The sequence below is a fragment of the Prionailurus bengalensis genome, chromosome A1, assembly GCF_016509475.1.
Source record: "Prionailurus bengalensis isolate Pbe53 chromosome A1, Fcat_Pben_1.1_paternal_pri, whole genome shotgun sequence".
NCBI classification, from domain to species: domain Eukaryota; kingdom Metazoa; phylum Chordata; class Mammalia; order Carnivora; family Felidae; genus Prionailurus; species Prionailurus bengalensis.
In genome coordinates, this window is record NC_057343.1 from 194,317,860 (window position 1) to 194,338,882 (window position 21,023).

At 41.0% G+C, this 21,023-nt stretch overlaps 2 protein-coding genes across 4 annotated transcripts in view; one reads left to right on the forward strand and one right to left on the reverse strand.

Moving 5' to 3' along the window:
- Positions 1 to 680: 680 nt before the first annotated feature.
- On the reverse strand, positions 681 to 19,972 carry MFAP3 (microfibril associated protein 3). 2 transcript variants are annotated; one of them, XM_043597737.1, is made up of 4 exons: positions 19,915 to 19,962; positions 11,489 to 11,574; positions 7,497 to 7,960; positions 681 to 5,005 (listed from the first exon to the last, which is right to left on the reverse strand). In XM_043597737.1, exons 3-4 carry the CDS (start codon positions 7,789 to 7,791, stop codon positions 4,212 to 4,214), a joined length of 1,089 nt encoding a protein of 362 aa, XP_043453672.1. In that variant the 5' UTR covers positions 7,792 to 7,960; positions 11,489 to 11,574; positions 19,915 to 19,962; the 3' UTR covers positions 681 to 4,211. The 2 variants fall into 2 exon arrangements, with proteins under 2 accessions (XP_043453672.1, XP_043453663.1); XM_043597728.1 differs by lacking the exon at positions 11,489 to 11,574 and having other exon boundaries at positions 19,915 to 19,972.
- Positions 19,973 to 19,985: 13 nt separating this feature from the next.
- Positions 19,986 to 21,023, forward strand: part of FAM114A2 (family with sequence similarity 114 member A2) — a 32,741-nt gene continuing 31,703 nt past the window's right edge. The window contains exon 1 of one of the 2 annotated variants that reach the window (XM_043597715.1): positions 19,986 to 20,048. The gene's annotated coding sequence lies outside the window, so the exon portion shown is untranslated. Of the gene's footprint in view, positions 20,559 to 21,023 lie in introns of both variants that reach the window. The other variant, XM_043597705.1, reaches the window with a different exon arrangement.

The window sequence follows — 21,023 nt, forward strand, 5'->3', positions numbered from 1 at the left end:
TTAGTTGAGTCTAAATGTAACCAGTCATGGCTACTAACAAGGCTGACACTCTGGATGCATTATTGACTCCTTACACTCTATGGCAGGTTACAGTTAGCACAGTGTTTGCTTACATGTTGCTTTATTTAATCCTCATGTTAATTTTGTGAGCTAGGTATCGACAACTCCAATTCTTAAGTCCAGAGAGGCCAAATCACATTGTTACATGGCTAGTGGTGGTATCAGGACTCTAAGTCCAGTGACCTTTTGCCATGGGGAGGTAGGAACTAGGTTTTCATTCTAAGAGTGACAGATCTGTGGTATTTAGGTAGTGAGTCGACCTTTACCTGTTCCCTTTGCCTGTCTCCTGAGATCCTGTGCTTTTCTGTCATCACCTTTCACTCCCATGGGACTGCGGGCATTTGCCTGTACCAGAGGTACCCCTCCCGTGTGCCAAATCTCACCAGACCTTACATACTAATCATGTTTTCCAAAACGTGCTAAACCCTCTTTAGGTATTTGCTTAAGCTCTTGTCTTTGTCAGGAATGCTTTATCTCAGAAGTGAACAATTGCTACAGTTGGTCTGGTAACTGCATCTTCATGTAACTGTGGGCAAGACACCCATCTCAATATGGCCCATAGTATCAAAAACATGTAGATGCATATTAAGTATTTGTAAAATTAAAATGCAGAGCCATGGTAGAATCCAAGTTGAATTCATTTTGACTCCTGTTTAAAATCATTAACATCAAGTTCCATCACACATAAAAATGAAGATCAGGATAGAAGATTTCAGACAAATGAAATAACAGTCCATTGAACATTTAATAAATTATATTCAAGCATGACTTTTTTTAAAGAAAGGACAAAATTATAATGTAAGTATTTATTAAAATGGTGACCAAACATCATCTGAACCATACGAAATAATACACACTTTTATGAAATGTTGAGAACATTGAGAAGCTAGGAGTTTATGTATAAACATGAGCATTTTCAAAATTCCCGACTTACATGAGAAAAGGCTGTGTTCTCTTACTGGTGACTCAGGAATTATGATATACTTGTGTGAGAAGTGCTGGTGTGTGGAGACAAGGCTAGCACCCATGACCGGCTGTGCTCTGGAAAACAAGCATGCCATGCTCCCGTGACACTCTGGGACAAGGGAGACAGAGTCTGATCTAGGGTGAAACTACATGCAGGGAGGACATGGAGGGGACTGCACCAGGGGTTCACTGAGGCTGGAGGACCACACAGAAAGCAGCGTGCTTTGACTTCAAAATGCATGCTAAGCGAGGCAAAGAAGCCAGGAACCTTTTCACCATTCCAGATCAGCAACTCCTAAGGTATTTATATCAAGGTAATTGGTAGTAAATATAAGTGCTCACTGGTTCTGAATCAAGAGTTTAACTATCAAAACAGATTCAACTTTGAGGATAGGCTAAAACTCAACGCGGGTATCAACTCAAAAGATGCCTGTCTGGTTTCAGCTGGCAAAGAATCTATAAAAATGTTGACATATCTATTTTTGGTAAATTTATTTCACAAAGCCATCCTGTCATTTCATAAGGACAATAAGGTAAGTCACAATACAAAATTTATAAATGAGATGAGAGAACTATTTAAATACATTTGCGGAGTAAAGACATTTTCACTAACCATAAAATCCAGTGAAACAAAAGATTAATTACACCACAGTTGTTGTCAAAAGACTTAGACTGTAGTTTAAGTTCAAAAGGTTAAGGATTTTATAAAAACAGAACATGAGACTATTAATTATATATGAAGAGTATTTGATTAGATACAGAAAATATTAATGTGTCGTTTTCTTCCTCTTGGAAACTAGCTTTAGAAAAACTCCAATTAAATTCTGACTGCTGTAATTCTTTAACACTGGCACCATAATCTGGAATAGCCAAAGTGATCCAATTACTTTGGCCACCAAATTAAATCACCACTGTGTTTCTAAAATAATCTAACCAGAACAAACTGGAGTAGCCTATACCTAATTGTTATACAGTATTTTTGTAAACATCTCGATTTTTTTCATTATTTGTTATATTTTTCCAAAGTCCTGTTTCCCAGGGCTGTGACCATTAAATATGTCTATGGTTCCAGACACTCATGTCCATCAGGAGAACAGGTGGTGGGATAAATCCATTCTCTTTTTAACATGAGTCTAGATGACTGCAAAGTCGCTATACTGGGATGGGGCTGGAGGTACTATCTGAAGATCGGAGGGATGTTCAGGGAACAGACCTCAGACAAGGGACTTTTAGCATTTTTAATTTCTCAAAAGAAACAGCCTGGGAAGGCAAAAAGTGTTCTATAATCTAGAGTACGGTGAGGAGCCCTTGCTCTCACAGCCAAATGTATGAAAACAGCATTCCTTAAAGACATGCAGGTTTACGAGCCAAGGCAAGCTTTGGCTAAATGATTGGTAGCTTTTGTTTGGCTCTGGAGGTTTCCATGGAAACAGCCTGAGAGACAGAAAAGGCAGCATTATCATCTTTATCCGTAATGCCATCTGATAAAACTACACATTGATTCATTCACGCTATCCAGAAGAGATGTATTACTTCCGATAAGCCTGGACAAAGGGAGGTATGAGTTCTATCTGGTTATGCTCTCTATCTCCTCGCTTTCCTCCATACGAAACCTTAAATTAAAATCCTGATAAAACCTCCTCTGAACATTTCCCTCAGGAACCTCTAGTTCAAGGAATGCTTTGATAATCAGAAGCCAAATGAAGACACATGAAGCACCAAATGGAGCTCCACAGCCAAGTTCTTAAAAATCGTATGACACCAAGCTTCCTGTAGCTGAGGAAATTATTCTGAAGAGTATTTACAATTCTATTGTATCAGTCCTCAGCCAGGCAAGAAATACGGTCTTAAGTGTTCATTATACACAGCTGAATCAGGTGGCCCCATCCATAATTTTTCTCCCTCTTTATATCTAGATCATTTGTGTGTTTGTATATATCTATACACTGGTACCTATATCTATGTCTACATATTTAATATACTCACAGATACCACACACCATTATCTAATCTTATTTCAGGTTAGTGCTTCTCAGAAAGACCACAAAAGCAGTCCTAGCTCAGAATTCTGTATCTGAAATACACAAAAATAAAAACATCAACAATATTAAAAAACAAACCAAACAAGGAGGCATGCAGCCTTTAGCACCATATTTACGATCAAGGAGGGCAAGAGTGTTGACAGAAGTCTCAAGAGGAACCCAGCTCTGAGTTTCCCCCTGGAATGGGATCCCAAATACAGAACCCTATTACAGAGTCCAGAACTTTCAAAAATGGAAAGCCTGAGAAATTCTATGAACAGAAATGTCAAAATCCATGATTTACCAGAAATAGAGGATAGGTGATCTGATGTTGTTCCTTATTCTAAAAGCACTGAAGACATTATTCCTTAAGAACAAATTGCTCACTTTTGGAGATCAGTTGGGAAATCACTGCCAGCTCAATAAACTAAATGCTGCTTCGATAAGTTAAAAAGACATGCTACACTCCCCAAAAGGACCAATGTACTCATGGAAAGTAGTTTATTAATGAGCAGTTAGCTCCTTAATATCTGTGTAATACAGACATGGGTGACACTAAAGAGATTCAACCTAGCACATACAATTGCACACTCCACATGGTGAAATATCTGAAAAACACCCAGACCTCTATGCGTCATGGCATCGGTGTGGGAATCTAAATCACAAAATAAGGTCTAAGCTTGGTCCTTTCCATAAAAAGGACTTAAAGTCTAGGGAAGGGTTTATTTAGAGATGTGCTGATAATTCTGTTGGTTTAAAGGGGACAGGTAAGAAGTTACAAATGACTTTAGATACCTAATGCAAATCCCTCGTCTTATTGGTGGGAAAACTGAGGTCTCAAGATAAGTGTCAGCCCTAACCGCTGGATGAAGCATGACCAGAAGAGAAGCCATGGAACTTTTAGTGTGGTACTTTCTCCATTTTGTTTCTTTCTCAGGCTCCTTTAAATCTTAACACGTGTCACTTAATCAAGCTCCAGAAACATGACTAAGAAATAGATATGAAAAACACAGAAAATTTTACAAAGATTTTGGCAATAGTTCACATTCTGATGTGCTTAATATTAACAAGAGGGAAAACCCCAGTCATCTTTTGGTAAAAATGTTACTTCCTGCATGAAACAAGTTCCTCTTGTGAGAGCAGTTTTCGTAGGTACTGGGATAGCTCACAGCTGATGGCTTTCATATGTCCCATCTTTGGAGTAAGAGTTCAATTCGGCAGATCCTGTATCATCAGGTGGGCTGAAATGACTGCTATCTTGGGAATCTGTATCAATACTTTTGGTTTCTGACTGAAGGTGGACAGAAACCTGAACTGCTATTTCCTGGCCTTGTTCATTCAGAGAACCGTCATCTGAGTCTCCTCCTGGTGAATTACTCCGGCCCATCTCTGGGTTAATGACATAGATGCCACCTTGAGCGTTCAAGGCAGGTCTCTCTTTAATTCTTTCTCCCATGTCATCAGGGTCGTCCACTCGCACGGCCTCGAACATCTCCTCAACGAAGGCCCGACAGTTTAGAATAAGGGGCGGAAGAGGGACGCTTCTTGCCAGCTCTTCGATATAACGGGCAAACTCCATGGTCTTAAATTGTGTGACTTTGGCGAGCTCCAGAGTTTTGGCTGACGTGATGATGGGGATGCGCTTTGCAATCTCAAAGGCCTTCTGCAGCTTCTCGGCCCCTTCAGTTCTGAAGAATTCGTTGATGGCCTTCTCTGTCTTACGAAGATGGCTGCTCATCATGCACAGCCGCGTGACGTTCAAGATGAGGGTGATGGTAAAGGCAATGAGGCAAACAACCATGTAGTAGACACTCATGTCTCCTGAGGTGAAGATAACGCGCAGGGTGACGGAGTAGGAGGCACGAATTGGAGAGGCGGTGAAACACGTGTAGAGCCCTCGGTCATCGAAGGCTACGCTGGTGATATTCAGGAAGTTATCAGAAACCAACCATTTTCCACCTGATAACCCAACAGACACAAAAAAATTACAGCATAAAGAATATTACTGCTAAATATGCCGACCACCTTACCAATACTCCGTCTCTTCATGAGAGTGCCTTAACTCAAGTCTTCTATTAGGTTCTGCTACTTGTATACATCACGTAAGAAAGGGCAGACTTTTATGTCCACAGTAGGAATTTAAACAGCCCGGAACTTAAAAAAGGGAATCAAAGTCTTCCTTCCTGACATGAATGGCACATCAATTAGTAAGCACTCTGGATTATGCCCATTTTTATTGTCATCAAAATTTATCTAAATTCTACAGTTACATTTAGGAGCCATCACTACACTAACATAAAAAAAAAAGAGAAATATGTAGCTATGAATATATTCATTATTCCACAAGCTGCTGTTCTACGAACTTGGGAGCTATGAGAAGGATATCCTATGAATCCAAAGTATGATGAAGTACATACACTCCATTCATCAGCCACTGTACTACGACCACAATGTAAACTCTCCAGCTTACTTGCTGATAATAGCTCAAGATTTATGAACCTTATACTAGACTGACATGCTCTTTAAACTCCTCTCACTAGAGATTCATAAAACTTAATAAAATTTTCCAGGGCTGTTACTGAAAGCATCAATGATAGATGCTGGTGGTTTTCAAAGTAAAGGCAAAACAGGAAAATGAAACTGCCATTCCACTCGGCTGGTCCCCTGCTAACCTAGGCTTTGTTTATGCATTCAGGCTGTAATGATCACATTGACTGAATAATTCAAATCTCACACGCGTTTGGTCTGGATCCTAGAGCCAAAGGAAATAACAGTCTAGACGAATGGGTCCATATGTGAAACCCTAAATCATGTTCAAAATACACATTCTGGGCACCACTCTAGAGATCCCGATTCAATAGATCTACATTCTTCAGAAGCTGATTAAAAATGTTCTGTTCTAACAGTTCAGACTCTTCAATCCCTTGGTGGCCAGTTATTCAGTTTATAGAAAGTTAAAATGTTTAGCGTAGACTTTAAAAGAAAACACCATCTGTCTCTTCTTCCATTTTCCATTCTAATATGAATAAGCAAATATCCTTTATATTCCAAGAGGTGAGAGTAGCTTTCTAGCAAAAAAGACAAGAAGGGCCTTTTCTCAAAGTGTAGCTTGTGAGTATCCCAGAATTTAATCTTTATCCCATTGATTTTCATGGTGATTTCTTTTTGAGGTACTTTAATGCAAGTAGTCTTTAAAAAGATCTTTCCAGTAGAATACCAGTTAAGGAAGTAGTGCTCTAAGATGTGTTCACAGGTTTACTAACAGCACAATCAAATAAAAATCTGTCAAAAATTACACCTTGGTCGATTATGCTGTTTGGGCGATTTTTAAGACTGAGAGGCAAAAAATACAAGAGAAGTTCTCCTGTTTTCAAATAAATTAAGGTATAGCATGAAAAAAATTGAGCTGGAAGGGTTTACAGAGCTCCTCCTCAGTGCCCTTCTAATTCTCAGAGGGACTTTAAGTTTTATGCACAGAGCTATAATCTTTAAAAAAAAACATCCTGGATTTTCTCTAAAATATTTAGTAACTCATTTCCAAACAAAATTTTAAAATTTATGACAAACTTACTTAAGCTTAGCCAACCCCCTTCCTGTTGTATGCACATAGGGCTACCACACTGTATTGTGCACAATACAGTCTAGGTCAACGGGGTTGTGCGGTGCGTAGCCTGTACAGCTGTCTACAGCAGACCTGATGTAGTCTACCTTCAATGAATAAGGAAACCAGCTCAGCAAGAGGAGAGACAATAGCTCCTTGTCATCAACTGAACACCTTAGAAAAAAATTTTTAAAAAAAAAAATTTTTTTTTTCAATGTTTATTTATTTTTGGGACAGAGAGAGACAGAGCATGAACGGGGAGGGGCAGAGAGAGAGGGAGACACAGAATCGGAAACAGGCTCCAGGCTCTGAGCCATCAGCCCAGAGCCTGACGCGGGGCTCGAACTCACGGACCGCGAGATCGTGACCTGGCTGAAGTCGGAGGCTTAACAGACTGCGCCACCCAGGCACGCCAGAAAAAAAATTTTTTTAATGTTTATTTATTTATCAGAGTGTGCGCATGTGAGCATGAGCGGGGGAGGGGCAGAGAGAGAGGGAGACGCAGAATCTGAGGCAGGTTCCAAGGTCTGAGCTATCAGCACAGAGCCGGACGTAGGGCTCAAACTCATGAACTATGAGATCATGACCTGAGCCAAGTCGGACGCTCAACCAACTGAGCCACCCACGTGCTCCACATGTGAACACCTTTTAAATTTACAACTATTCTTTCTTCTTCTGGTTAAGCAATTATAATTATTTTGCTTTCTCTGATACCTATCAGAAATACTCCAGGCCTTCCAAAAGTTTTAACTATTCCCTTGGCACCTCATCATTGAGCTTTCTTTGTGGAACATGTCATACAACCAAGAAGACAGAAGTAACAGGAAATGAGTAACCTTGATTAGTTACCTCTGCCTCTGCCATCCAGTTGCTGTCCTTTTGAGTTGTACCAACGGACATCTTCATAGTGGTCGACTGTGAGAAGACACTCAATTGAAACACTAGTTCCCTCTTTGGCTATGATAACATCGTCTCCTGAGTGGGAACCTGCTGAGAGTTCAAAGCTTGGAGGAAATGATGAATTGAAAGAGCTATGATTTGCTCCCAGTGGGGCCATTTGGTTGAAGCCTACATCTTCCAAAACAAAAGCTGCTGGCACAATAACACTCACCACTAAAGTGAATAAACAACAATGTGGCTTCATGGAAAAATGGGAGAAAATCTTGTTTAGATTTGGAGAACTCAAAAGCTTCTATACTATAACAAGAGCACGGTGGGTAATTTATGGCTTGGTATTGGAGTTTTCCAAAAAAGTGGGAGATTCCGCTGTATTTTGAAATCTTCAAGATTAAAAGATGTGAGTGGAGACCAACCTAAAAGAAAGCCAGATATAAAGTTTAGCCAACAAAGACTCACAACAGGGTGAAATTCTATGTTCTAGAAAAGAAGAGATGTGAAATTGATTAGAATAATTGGCACTGACATCAGGGAGCAAAACAGAAAGAACACCCACCTAAAAATCTCAGAGAGACAGTAGAAAAAAGCACTGAATTAGGAAATGGCAGGCAGACCTAGATTCTGGTCCTAGCTTTGCTACTAACAAGCAATAAGACCTTGGCAAGTAGTATTCTCCCTCAGTCGTTTTCTCATCCGTCAAATCAAAGACTAGATGAGACCTCTCTAAAGACTCTTCTAGTTCTGAAAGGCTGTGATTCTATTTCACTCTGACAAATCCTAGGCAACAGGGAGCCAATGAAAGCTAAAATATTTAGCTTAATGATCTTTTATTTCAACCTGCGTCATTACCATCTGTTGTTATATCAATAATGTAAATCAACTGGTACATTATAATCATGAGCCTGGAGCTCAAAATTTGAGCAATCCAAGTACATAAAATATTAGCTTTAAATAATGCAGGGATACTTAAGGTAGTTTTTTTGTTTGTTTCAATATTAGAAAGAAAACCGTACTACTACATACACAGTTATTGACCTCTGAGGCTTTAGGATCTCCCTCTTGACCAAGAATGTTAGACAAAAGAATTTTCCATTAATAGTTTCTTTGATATCAAGAGACAAAATACAGCATATTTAACAGTTTGTGAGAATACCAAGTTTTAGCTCAAAGTCTACCAAATAAGCTAAGGGAGGAATTGACATCTTAAATATCTACTTGGTAGAAATGCAAACATAAAGTACAGGGAAAGATTGCCAGACAAACAAAATACCATGAACAAAGAACAAAATATCCCAGTCTAAGAGTTTATGTGATTATGATCATCTTCCTGTTAATCTGGTTCCTCTTTTAAATCAATGACTCTCAAAGAAAAATTTCAACTTCTATTTCTTTAAAAGACAGGATGAAATGCCTAGCTTTATTTCTTACAAAGGCCCAAAATAATTAGTTTTGGAAATGACTCCCCTTTATACTTACACAAAGGCTGCTTGATCACAGAACATAAAAAGCAATGGATCATTGTATTTAGCCATTAAACTCCTCAAAGTCTGAATCATAGTAAGTTGTAAATGTCATTTAATTTTCATTAGCCCTTGAAAGGTTGGCTGAATAATAATAATAATTTTCTAAATCTTGCTATATCTTTAACATTTAAGAACGGACTATTTAGAGTAAAACGAAGGACTTCAGACTTTGCTATACATAGATTGAACACATGTGTTTACTTCTATTTCCTTCCCAAACCCAAGTAAAATGACACTAAAGGAAACACCTTGGGCATTGGAGGGGATTTTGGAAATTATGTGATTTAATCCATTCATGTCAGTGACGTGCTCCTTTAGGCTATCCTATATGTTAGCAGGAGAATCCTGGTCTCTAGTGGGACAGAGTGGTGAGTAGAAACAATGGAAATCACATTTATTGAGTGACTGTCATAAGCCAGGCACTGTGCTGGGCCCTGACGTGTGAGCTCCCAAGCTCTTTTTCAGTACAATACATACAATAACCAGTGGACATGATTTTTTTTGTCCTTTATTCTAGATGATGGGTTCTCAATGGTGATAGGAAACGACTGTGCTGAAAAAGTGCTCCAGTCTTCCCTAGGACTGTCATCAAGAGTTCCTGTGTCTGCATCCAAGTCAGCATTTTCCCAATTTCATTCCTTTCTTCTACTGGCCATTTCCAAAATGGTTTTTTTTTTTCAACATCAGTATACAAAATTATTATTATTATTTATGCTTTTTCTTTAAGTCAACTCATTATTTTGCTTTCATACCTTTTTTATTTTTTAAATTTTTTATTTAGATTCTAGTTACTATATGGTGTAATAATGGCTTCAGGAGTAGAACCCAGTGATTCAGCACTAACATATAACACTCAGTGCTCATCCCAACAAGTGCCCTCCTTAATGCCCATCACACATTTAGCCCATCCCCCCACCCAACACCCCTCCAGCAACCCTGTTTGTTCTTTGTATTTAAGAGTCTCTTATGGTTTGCTTCTCTCTGTTTTTATCTTATTTTTCCTTCCCTTCTCCTATGCTCATCTGCTTTGTTTCTTAAATCCTGCATATGATTAAATCATTTATTTTAAAAGGAGAGTCTATATCACATCTGTAAATAAAAGTAACTGTACACATAAACGTGATGAAAACAAAGCAGTGTTATTAACTGCTGTCTGCTAAAGGCTCTGAGCCAGAGGCCTCCTCTCTTTGTCAGGAAAAACAAAACAAAACAAATAAAACACCCACAACTCCACTTCATTCTAATACTACCTCATTTCTTATCCAGCCATCCTCCTCCTCTTTCCCACTGGTTCCACCACTGAGTTCAGAACCACAATTTTAGACTAGAGGTATACATTTTCATCTATTCTCTTGCATCCATGGAGCACTTTCTATGTATTACAGACACCACCTCTGACTTCATGGAGCTCAGTCTGGCAGGGGACATAGACACTAATTACATACAAAATATGGTAAATGCTGCCCAAGAGAAAGTACAGGATGCTACAGAAGTACCCAATGTGGGGAGCTAACCTTGTCACGGAAAGCCTTCTTGAGAAAGTGAGGTGTGCAACAGTACGTGAGGGATAAATAGGGATTGTGAATGGAAGAGAAGTGTCCTAGTAAAGGGACAGGGAAAAAGCAGAGGGATCACGGTTAGGAGGTGTTCAGGAGAAAGAGCTACAGGTGGTGTAATGAGAAAGGGTGGACAGTGTGCTGGGTCAGCTTCCTGATTCGGGAAGCAGTCTGGGCCAACAGCAAAACTGGAGGTGGACTTTGGGAACTGGAATAGGAGCCTGAAGTGAGTGAAGAAGACCAGTGTCCAAGATGAAGGGATCAAATAGCCTGGAAGCTCAAGAGTGGGGTAGATCACCTGTAGGAAAGGTCATGTCCGCCCAGGATCCAGGCAGCTAGAGTAGAAGACACTGGAACCAGAAGAAAATGGATTCCCTCTCCCTACGGAGATGCAGCAGCTTTGGAAGAATAAATAGCCTCTATATGGAGGGCTGTGGGGCAAGTGGTGTCCTGGCAGTGTTATTGCTGTGTGGAATCCCTTCATGCAGCTTCCCTGGGTCTCCTCTCTAGTGCTGGCTCTCCATTCCACATGAATCCAGAGTATGCCTGGACACAGGGTGGCTTTCCCCCAAGCCCCTGTAGCTCTCACCATTACACTACTCACCGGCTTTGGTATGCGCTGCTTGTATTGCTAGGGAGTCCACCCCATCTCACCTATGAGTCAGTTCCTTAAGCAAAGGACTATATTTTTATTGCTATACCTCAAAACTAGCACATGTTCAATAAATATTTACTCATGGAGATTAGTTTAAATTTGATAGTGCGTGATGTATCTTTGTAAATTGAAGAATGTTATGCAACAGGGATAATTATGCAAACTGACGTGCATTTACTAGCACTTATTATATTCTGAGACGGCCGATACAATGTCCAGAGAACTTGAGAGGCATAGTGCCTAAAGGCAGTCCTTAAGTCAACCCCAACTCCCAAAGTCTTCATCGCCATCTTGTCCTAGGAGATAATAGTAGGGATAAAAGATTATAAGCCCACAGTATCTAAGCCAGGTTGACTACTAATATCCACAGAGCTTGTTAAAAATATAGATTCCTGGGTCCCGCCCCAGACCTAGTAAGAACCTCTGGACTTGGAACTTGAAATTTATGGTGTCTAATTAGCTCCCTGGATGATCTTGAGGCAGAGGATCCATGGACTGGCATCCAGAGACTAGGACTACGCTTCCTTATTTCCTCTACGACAGCATTGCCTAATGGTGCTGCAGGCTGTTTGAACACTTCCAATAAGAGAGAACTATTACTCACTTTCTATTCTGGACTTAGGTTACCCTGGATCAACATAACTGCAGGCTTCTGAGAAAGGCAGAATAACAGAGAGAAGTTCAGAGAACAGTCTCTAGAGCCAGATTTCCTGGATTTGAATCCTGATGGACTCTAACCAGCCCTGCAACTTTTGTAAATGACCTAATCTCTCTGTGCCCCAGTGCCCTCATCTTTAAAATAGGGAAAATAGGGGCACCTGGGTGGTGCAGTCGGTTAAGCGTCCGACTTCAGCCAGGTCACGATCTCGCGGTCCGTGAGTTCGAGCCCCGCGTCGGGCTCTGGGCTGATGGCTCAGAGCCTGGAGCCTGTTTCCGATTCTGTGTCTCCCTCTCTCTCTGCCCCTCCCCCGTTCATGCTCTGTCTCTCTCTGTCCCAAAAATAAATAAACGTTGAAAAAAAAAATTAAAAAAAAAATAAAATAGGGAAAATAATAGTACCTGTTCTTATTGGACTATTGTGAGGCTTGAAGAAAATAGTATATATAAAGCAGAGTCTGGTAGTAGTAATTACTAAATAACCTCTAGTTAATTTTTTTTTTAAGTTTATTTATTTATTTTGAGAGTCAGACAGTGTGCAAGTGGGCAGGGCAGAGAAAGAGGAAGAATCCTAAACAGGCTCCACGCTGTCAGCACAGAGCCCCATGCTGGGCTTGAACTCAGGAAACTGCGAGATCAGGACCTGAGCCGAAATCAAGAGTCAGACGCTTAACCATCTGGAGCTACCCAGGCGCCCCTCTAGTTATTATTACCGATTGTCCTTTCAGATACTGTGCTAAAATCTACAGCTGATGGTAAAATCATTATTTAAGATAAATGAAACACTTCTACTCAGAATACTATGCAACCATTTAAAAATCTTGGAGAGGCGGGGCGCCTGGGTGGCTCAGCCTGTTGAGTGTCCCTCTGTTTTCTGCTCACGTCATGATCCTGCAGTTCGTGAGTTTGAGCCCCACATGGGGCTCGCTGCTGTCAGCCTGTCAGCGCAGAGCCCACTTTGGACCCTCTGTCCTCCTCTCTGCCCCTCCCCCACTTACGCTCTCCCAAAAATAAATAAATATTAGAAAAAATAAAAAAAAAATAAAAATGTTGGAGAGGGGAAACATTATTATGTAATTTCAATCTGTAACTTTAAATTTCACATTTTTCTTCTGCTCATGGCAAATACTACTCTGCAATAATATGGCTCAAACAGGCACTGTAAACTGAACTTGGAGTCCAGCCAAGATACATTACATGGTTTTTATGCACTCTGAGTTTGTGGCCAAGAATCTTGGTTGTGATGTGCCTAGCTTACCCTTCCCTTTTGTGAGACCTGCCTCTATGTTCTGGGCCCTGGAGGAAGTCAACCCTTCGGCTGACTAACTAACGAGAAGCTTTGATCTTGGAATTTAGAATTGAGACACAGTGGCCGGGTTAGGGCCAATGTGAGGAAGAGAAGGTGTTGAGGCAGTCCAGTTTGGGCCACATACAAAGAAAAGCAGAGAGACAGGACAACAGGGATGGAGAAAGAGAGAGATGGGGGAGTGGGGGGTGGGGGGTAGTGGAAGGGGAGGGGAAGGAGAGCAGAGGGGAAGAGAAAGAGACTGACTGAAGTGCTGCTCTGGCTTCTGACAAAATTCTGCTTCCTTCCTCCAATGTGACTTTTTTTTTTTTTTTTTAAAGAAATAAACATCTTTATTCAGTTTCTTTCAAAATTAAATCCACAAAAATTAAGACTGAGTGTAAAAACAAGAAAGAAAATGGAGAAATGGTTAAGTAGGAGAAAAAAGATTAAATTCAGCAAAAGTGATTAAAGTGTGGCTGTGGCTACCTGGCAATCCTCATTGTGGATTTCCACCTCCTCTCCTCTTTGTACACCTGAGTGCAGTGCTCCAGCTGCCCAGGTGGCCAAGATTTATGGTTCTGTTCTGTACAGACACAACCATTTGCCTTTACTAGAAGTTTCAAGAAACCTACAAGACAGGGTTTAGAAAAACACTATGAACACCCTTAAACTGCCCTTAGGTCAAAGTCTAAGGTGGCAGAAGTAGCCTGGTATGCTGATTTTGTGCCAGGAGAGCAATATGTCTGGTCAATAAAGGCAGACTCAGCCCAGGCACTTTGTGCTCCTACCATGGACATCCCGAACACAAAGTACTTCTAGTCTGAGCTACTAAAAGACACAACCCATTTGCAAATAAGATGCTGTTGAGCAGCTGGGAGAGAAAAAAGTGGCAAAGGTATGGATGGGTCCAAGACGGTGACAGAAGCAGAAAAAAGAGTAAAGGAACAAATCACCCTTAGGATCAGAATAACTCTTCATATTAAATTTCCTTTTACTTGTGTCAGAATCAGTCTGCTACTTTCAACAAAAATTACATTGACTATGACCATGCTACTCATTCTGGTGCATTTTCAAACAGCTAAATCACAGGCCCATCATGTGCAAGATGAAATACTGGGTACTGCAAGGGATGTCCAGGAATTTACGAACTAGTTTTGGGACTTCCCATAATAATATCATACTTGCTATTTCATTTTTTTTTTTAACGTTTTTATTTATTTTTGGGACAGAGAGAGACAGAGCATGAACGGGGGAGGGGCAGAGAGAGAGGGAGACACAGAATCGGAAACAGGCTCCAGGCTCTGAGCCATCAGCCCAGAGCCTGACGCGGGGCTCGAACTCACGGACCGCGAGATCGTGACCTGGCTGAAGTCGGACGCTTAACCGACTGCGCCACCCAGGCGCCCCTCATTTTTTTTTTAATTAAAAAAATTTTTTTAATGTTTATTGGTGGGGGGAGGGGCAGAGAGAGAGGGAGACACAGAATCTGAAGCAAGTTCCAGGCCCTGAGCTGTCAGCACAAAGGCCGACGTGGGGCTCAAACTCATGAACCCGTGAGACCATGACCTGAGCTTAAGTCGGAAGCTTAACTGACTGAGCCACCCAGGTGCCCATGTCTACTATTTCTTAATGCTGCAGCTGACATTTGGAGGCTAAGAGGAGAGTTCAAAAAGGAAAATCAAAGTGCCACCTTCTTACAGTTAAAAAGGCCTATGCTATGCTTGTGGGTGAAGTCACTTGGTAGAATGTTTTATTACCTTCCTTCAGCATTAGTAAGAATAATAGAAAAGTGATACTCAAATTTAATCTAACTCCTTTTTCATCTTTTAGATACAGTAAAATATCAGCTTTTCTAGGATCATGAATAATCAGAAATTTAGATGATTTTACCTGACAGAACCATTCTCAATATGGCTATATCATAAGAAAGAAAGAAAAGAAAAGAAAGCGTTTACGCTGTCATGACTAACAGATTGCCTTGTTGCTTTTTCTGCCAGCTTCTGAGAGAAGAAATATTTCCATCCTGCTCCAATTCTGAACAGGAGTAAATAAGGAAGTAATGTGGCTGATTTCCGTTCTCGTGGCTCAATATTAAGTTGGCTGAAGAAAGTGCTATTTGTACAAATAGTTCTGAGATAACACAAAGCAGGGAAACACTGATGCCCAGATGGTATTGATTTTAAGTATACGGAGATATTAATGCTTTATTCTCCATAATTAAATGTGCTCTAGCTTGTATTTACAGCTCATCCACTCTTCTCTGCCTGCACTGTTACACTTGAAAAATGGAGAAGTTCCCCATGCCTGGCACACAATGGTCAAAGTGGCATTCCAAATTGGCAAGGGGGAGAAAAAGCAAATGAAGAATAGATTTTTAGCACTCTTCCATCCTTTGCAAAAAACAAACATAAAAAACAGAGATCTGAAACATAGAAAGGTTAGTAATATTCAAACAGAAATCACCATTGTGAGGGTCATTTTCTGAAAAGTTCCTAATTCAAATGGCCCTTATGCTCCCAAGGATATCTTAGTGCCATCACACACCTCATAGCTAGCATTTGGGCACTCAGCTCAAACTTCAGCGTATTTTCTGGCCCACTGAAAAACACCGTCCTCTGTACTTATTGGAGCTTTGCTTTAAACCCACAATTATTTTCTGTAACTGTGACTTACATCCTTCTGCCATAAGCATTTGCTGAGCCACTGGATGCAAATGGCAAAGATCAATGTCAGGGGCCTAGATTTACGATCTCCTTACCCAATTTTTTTTTCTATAGTCCAAAAAATCAAAGTCCATATAACTAAAATAGAACTTCTCATTCTCGCCCTTACATCTACTTGTGCAGCGTATACCCATTTTAGATGATAGCCACACGATATAATCCTTTCAATTTTGCAAGATCAAAGTTATAAGATCATCATGGCTCCTTGGTAAGAAGCATGGACTGACCTGCCTGATCTTATCCCTGGATGAAGCCATGGCTTGAGAGGCCTTAGTTTTCACATCTACAAGGTTATTTTAAGAGTAATGACCTCATACAGTAGTTGTGAACGAATGTGGGTATATTATAAATACATGCCATTGATATTATTTTTCCACTTCCTAGGCGTTTTTCAATTAAATCATACGGTGTCCCACCCAAGGTCACAGTCCTTTTACCTTACCTGGGTACCACACTATTCTTTTAATTTCTAAATGGGTCTCATTAACTCCAACCCTACCCCAAACACTGCTCCTCTCAGAACTGGTCCTGAACACACATCCAAGAAAGTCAAGATGATTTAAAAATCTATTGATTTTCCACTGCCCAAAAGATAAACTTCAAATGTTGGTCAGGCATCCGCAATTCTCCAGGAGGTTTCAGGAGGCAGAACAGAAGTTGCTGGATGGAGCCCAATAGTGCCTGTGTGCAGAATAATTGTTTGCTGAAGGAATGAATGGATCTAGAAGTCTGTTTTTTAGTTACACCTCTGTCACCAATCAGCTATGATCTATAGTGGTCTGTTTCCTCATCCAGAGGCTGATTATCACTATCATTCCCTTCTTTGCTTAAATCCTATAATCTTCCCAGCTTCTTATCATGGCTCAAAGCCTTAACTATACTTGTTTTACTCTCCAATGTCTCCAAATAACTTTTTATTTTAAAGGTCTGGTTCTATATTGTTAAAGATTCCTACGTATTTTTTCTTTTTGATACTGTTGTAAATAAAATTGTTTTCTTAATGTAAAAAAAAAAAAGTTCTGGTTCTAATTGTCCCCTTTGCTTAAAATTTCCTGCCCCTCCCCAACAATATCTTCCTGCGGAAATTCCACCCTCTACAGTATCCGACTCCAATTTCACCTTATTCAAGAAGCCCTCTCACTTAAATTGTCACATTACCCTCTTAATTTTGGATGAATTCTTTTGCTCTGTAAGTCACCTACACACTGAGAGTATTCAATTGTAAGACTTATCAGTTTCCTTCTTCTATCAGATATGTATCTATCCAAAAGACTGTAAGCTTAAAGATGAGGGTCTAAAAACTTTCTCAGCCTTTGACATAGCATGGGATTCAACATTTTGAATTCCGATGCCCGATCAACTTGGCGGTCAGGAAGGTACTTGCTACAAATTTCTTACTGACTTTCCAGAGTCCTAGACTTACGTTAAGTGACTAAGTCACTTTCCATATGTACACCCCCAATTCCATGCAATTGCTATTGCCACAGAAAATCAGAGGAAACTACCTATTTTACACTTCTTTGGTTTTGTTTTTTTGTTTGTTTTTTGGTCTCAGACTCTGGGAAGCATTAATGGAGATTTTTGAAGATATGGAAATACAGCTTTTAAAATCTTAGTGGGGGAAACACTCTAGAGTGGATTTGGTCTTTAACTGGTTTTCCCAAACTGCGTTGAGAACTTACATCAACTTAATCTGTGGTGCTTGTTAAAGATGAAGATTTGTTGGTCCCATTCAGATTTACTGATTTGGCATCTCTAAGGGCAAGGCCTGAGCATCTGCTTTTTAATGTGCATGTAGTTTTAATGACTTACAAATCAAGCCCATATTTCCTTTGATTGTCCTAACAATATTGCAATCTAGTGATTCTCAAAGTGTGGTACAAGGGCCTCTGGGGTACCTAAAACTTCTCCAAAATGATTTTCATAATAATACTAGGATCTTATTTCCCTTTACATTCTCATTCTCATCCAATATGGTGCAACTGTCCAGAGGCTACATGATGAGTGCTATGACAAAAGAATGAACGCAGAAGGAGATATGAGAATCTAGCTATCTTCTATGAAGATATTAAAAAGAGCTGTAAAAATGTAAAGCAATGGCATTCTTAATGATTTTTTGTTTTGGAAAATATTGTTCATAGAAATACTATTTATTTTAACACATAACACATTTTTTTAAATATACTTTTGCAAGTTGTCTTGATATCTAAAACGGTGAATATTGATAGATACAACACACACACAAACTCCTTGTTCTTAGTAAGTTTTAAAAGTGTAAAGGGATCCTGAGACCAGAAAGTTTGAAAGCTGCTGCTAAAATTATCAGTGGCAGCATTTAAAATTTTTTTAAAATGTTTGTTCATTTTTTGAGAGAGAGCGCATGCGTGAGGAAAGGGCAGAGAGAGAGAGAGAGAGAGAGAGAGAGAGAGAGAGACAGACAGAGAACCCCAATCAGCTCCAGGCTCTGAGCTGTCAGCACAGAGTTCGACGTGGGGCTTGAACCCACAGACTGTGAGATCATTACCTGAGCCGAAGTCGGCTGCCTAACCAACTGAGCCACCCAGGCGGCCCCCACCACTTTTTTTTTTTGGCAGCAACATTTTAAGTGTAAGATTAAAGACATGGTTAAGTGACTTACCAATTCACTTTCGTACTTAAACCCCAAATTCCATGCAATTTCTATTGCCACAGAAAATCAGAGGAAACTACCTATTTTATACTTCTATGGGGTTTTTGTTTGTTTTTTGGAATAGGCATTTTTTTTAAAATTTTTTTTTCAACGTTTATTTTTTTGGGGGATGGAGAGAGACAGGGCATGAACGGGGGAGGGGCAGAGAGAGAGGGAGACACAGAATCGGAAACAGGCTCCAGGCTCTGAGCCATCAGCCCAGAGCCTGACGCGGGGCTCGAACTCACGGACCGCGAGACTGTGACCTGGCTGAAGTCGGACGCTCAACCGACTATGCCACCCAGGCGCCCCTGGAATAGGCATTTTTAACAAGCTACCAGGTGATAGCAATGCCCTTAAGTTTAAAGAACTACCATCAAAAGCAAAGGAATCTGAATGGTTTCAGGAAGTGACAATTATTATATATGGACATTGAGATGTTAATTCTGAAGGCAACAAGATGGAAGCTGGAAGACCGGTTGTTAAAAAGACCACATCCCTTCACCTTTCTGGGACTTAATTTTTCACATCTATACAATGAAGCTGTCTATAATGCTTTTCTGGCTTTTAGTCCGAGTTTCATGCATCCTCCCTGCTCAAAGACAACGGAAGAGATGTATCTTTCTGATGGTCAGTTATAATCTTAAAGTCATAAATCAGAGCATATCACTCTTCTGCATAGAAACCTTCAATTGTTTCCAAATGTTCTCCAAATAAAAGTCAAACTCCTTGTACTGGCTCATAGACACTACAAGATTTGGCTCATTCAAGTCTCTGGCCTCATTTTCCTTCCTCTTTTTTTGGGCCCGTAACAGTAGCCTTTTTTCTTTTCCTTGACCTTTTTAAGTTTGTTACCACTATAAGGCCTTTGCACTTGCTATTCCTTCTGCCTCAAATGCTCTCGAGATCTTCATAAGGATTACTCCCTTTGTTCCATCACATTATGCTGTTTAATTTTCTTTAAAGTACTCACAACCATCTTTTTATTTACTATTTTAGATATGAGTGTTGCTTGTTGACTTGTTTAAGGTCGGCCTCGCTCCAGAATGTCAACTACTAGGGGGCAGGGCCATAGTCGGCTTGAAATCCAGTGTGTCCCAGGCCCCCAGGTGGTACCTGGCAGGTAGCTTATGCTCAGTAAACATACGATGGCTGAACTCCCGCAGCTCAGGCCTGGCGTTCAAAAGGAACGGCGGACATCCTAGCCCCCTTCACGTCGGACCCCGACCCACCGGCTCAAACCCATGCCTCAGCACCTCCAGTACCCCCGTCGCACGACCCCGACCGAGCCTTCACTTACCAGACTGGCACTCAGCTTGTTCCTGCCCGAGCGGTGGCTTGACCCGGAAGTGCTCTCGAGCAGGCGGGACCAACTCCGCGCTGAGAGACTACTTCCGGGGCAGCAGGAGCAGCTTTTCGGCAGCCGTGGTCCGGGTGAGGGTGGCTGGGGAGTGGGGGTGGGTTTCTAGGGAGGAGGCAGGCGGGGTGCGGGGGTTGGGGGTTCGGGGCCGGGCGGTCTAGGTGGCTGGCTAGGGGCAGGAGGTGGCCTGGGGCTGGGCGGCCGATCCTCCCACGGCTGGACGCGGAGCCTATAAAGCGCTTTGGTTGTTGAAGCGCTACGCTTGTGTGCGGAACTCTTCGTCGTTTTCAGCGTCGGAGAAGTTGGGAGTGCTTGTTGATCCCCGAGCTCCGGTTTGGGATCTGGTCTTGTGTGTGCGAACAAGTGAGGACGTCTGCTGTCTGTCCGTCTAGAGAAAGCTGTGTTAATAATGACAGTAATGATACAATCACCGCCTCCGTCCTAATAGCAACTGTTACCTATGTGCCAGTCTCTGTTCCGAGAGCCCTTCGCGTACCCCGTGTGGAGGAACCTTTGTAGGAACCCTGCCAGGCAGGTGTTGTAGCCTGTGTTACTGTTGAGGAAACGGAGACGCAGCTAGCAAGGTGAACCGACTTTGTCGCAGTTACCGCCCCCCCCCCCCCCAAAGTTGGAAGAAAGTCTAATTCCGGAGCCCGTACTTGTAGCTGCTAAGCTAAACCCTTTCCATTTTGGTAACTGTGCGGCTGGAAGTTTCCAGGGAAAATGGGGAGAGGTATATATCTATATATGTGTACATGTAAATGTGTACATTTATATTTTTAAGAAATATGAGTCAGCCATTTAATTTTACTTGCAATGTTTCAGCTCTTGGAGTCTTTTCACTCCACTTTTGAAAATAACACATTATAGGATGTTTGGAAAACTTACAGAAACATTAAATAGTGCAGTGCCATATACCTGAAATTTATTCCCCCCTCCCTTTCCTGTTAGAGTATGAATCCATTAAGAACAGGGATAGCACAGCTATTCTAATAATGAAAGCGATGGTAATGATAATGTGAACAGCCAGCGCCTTTCCACCTAGCCAA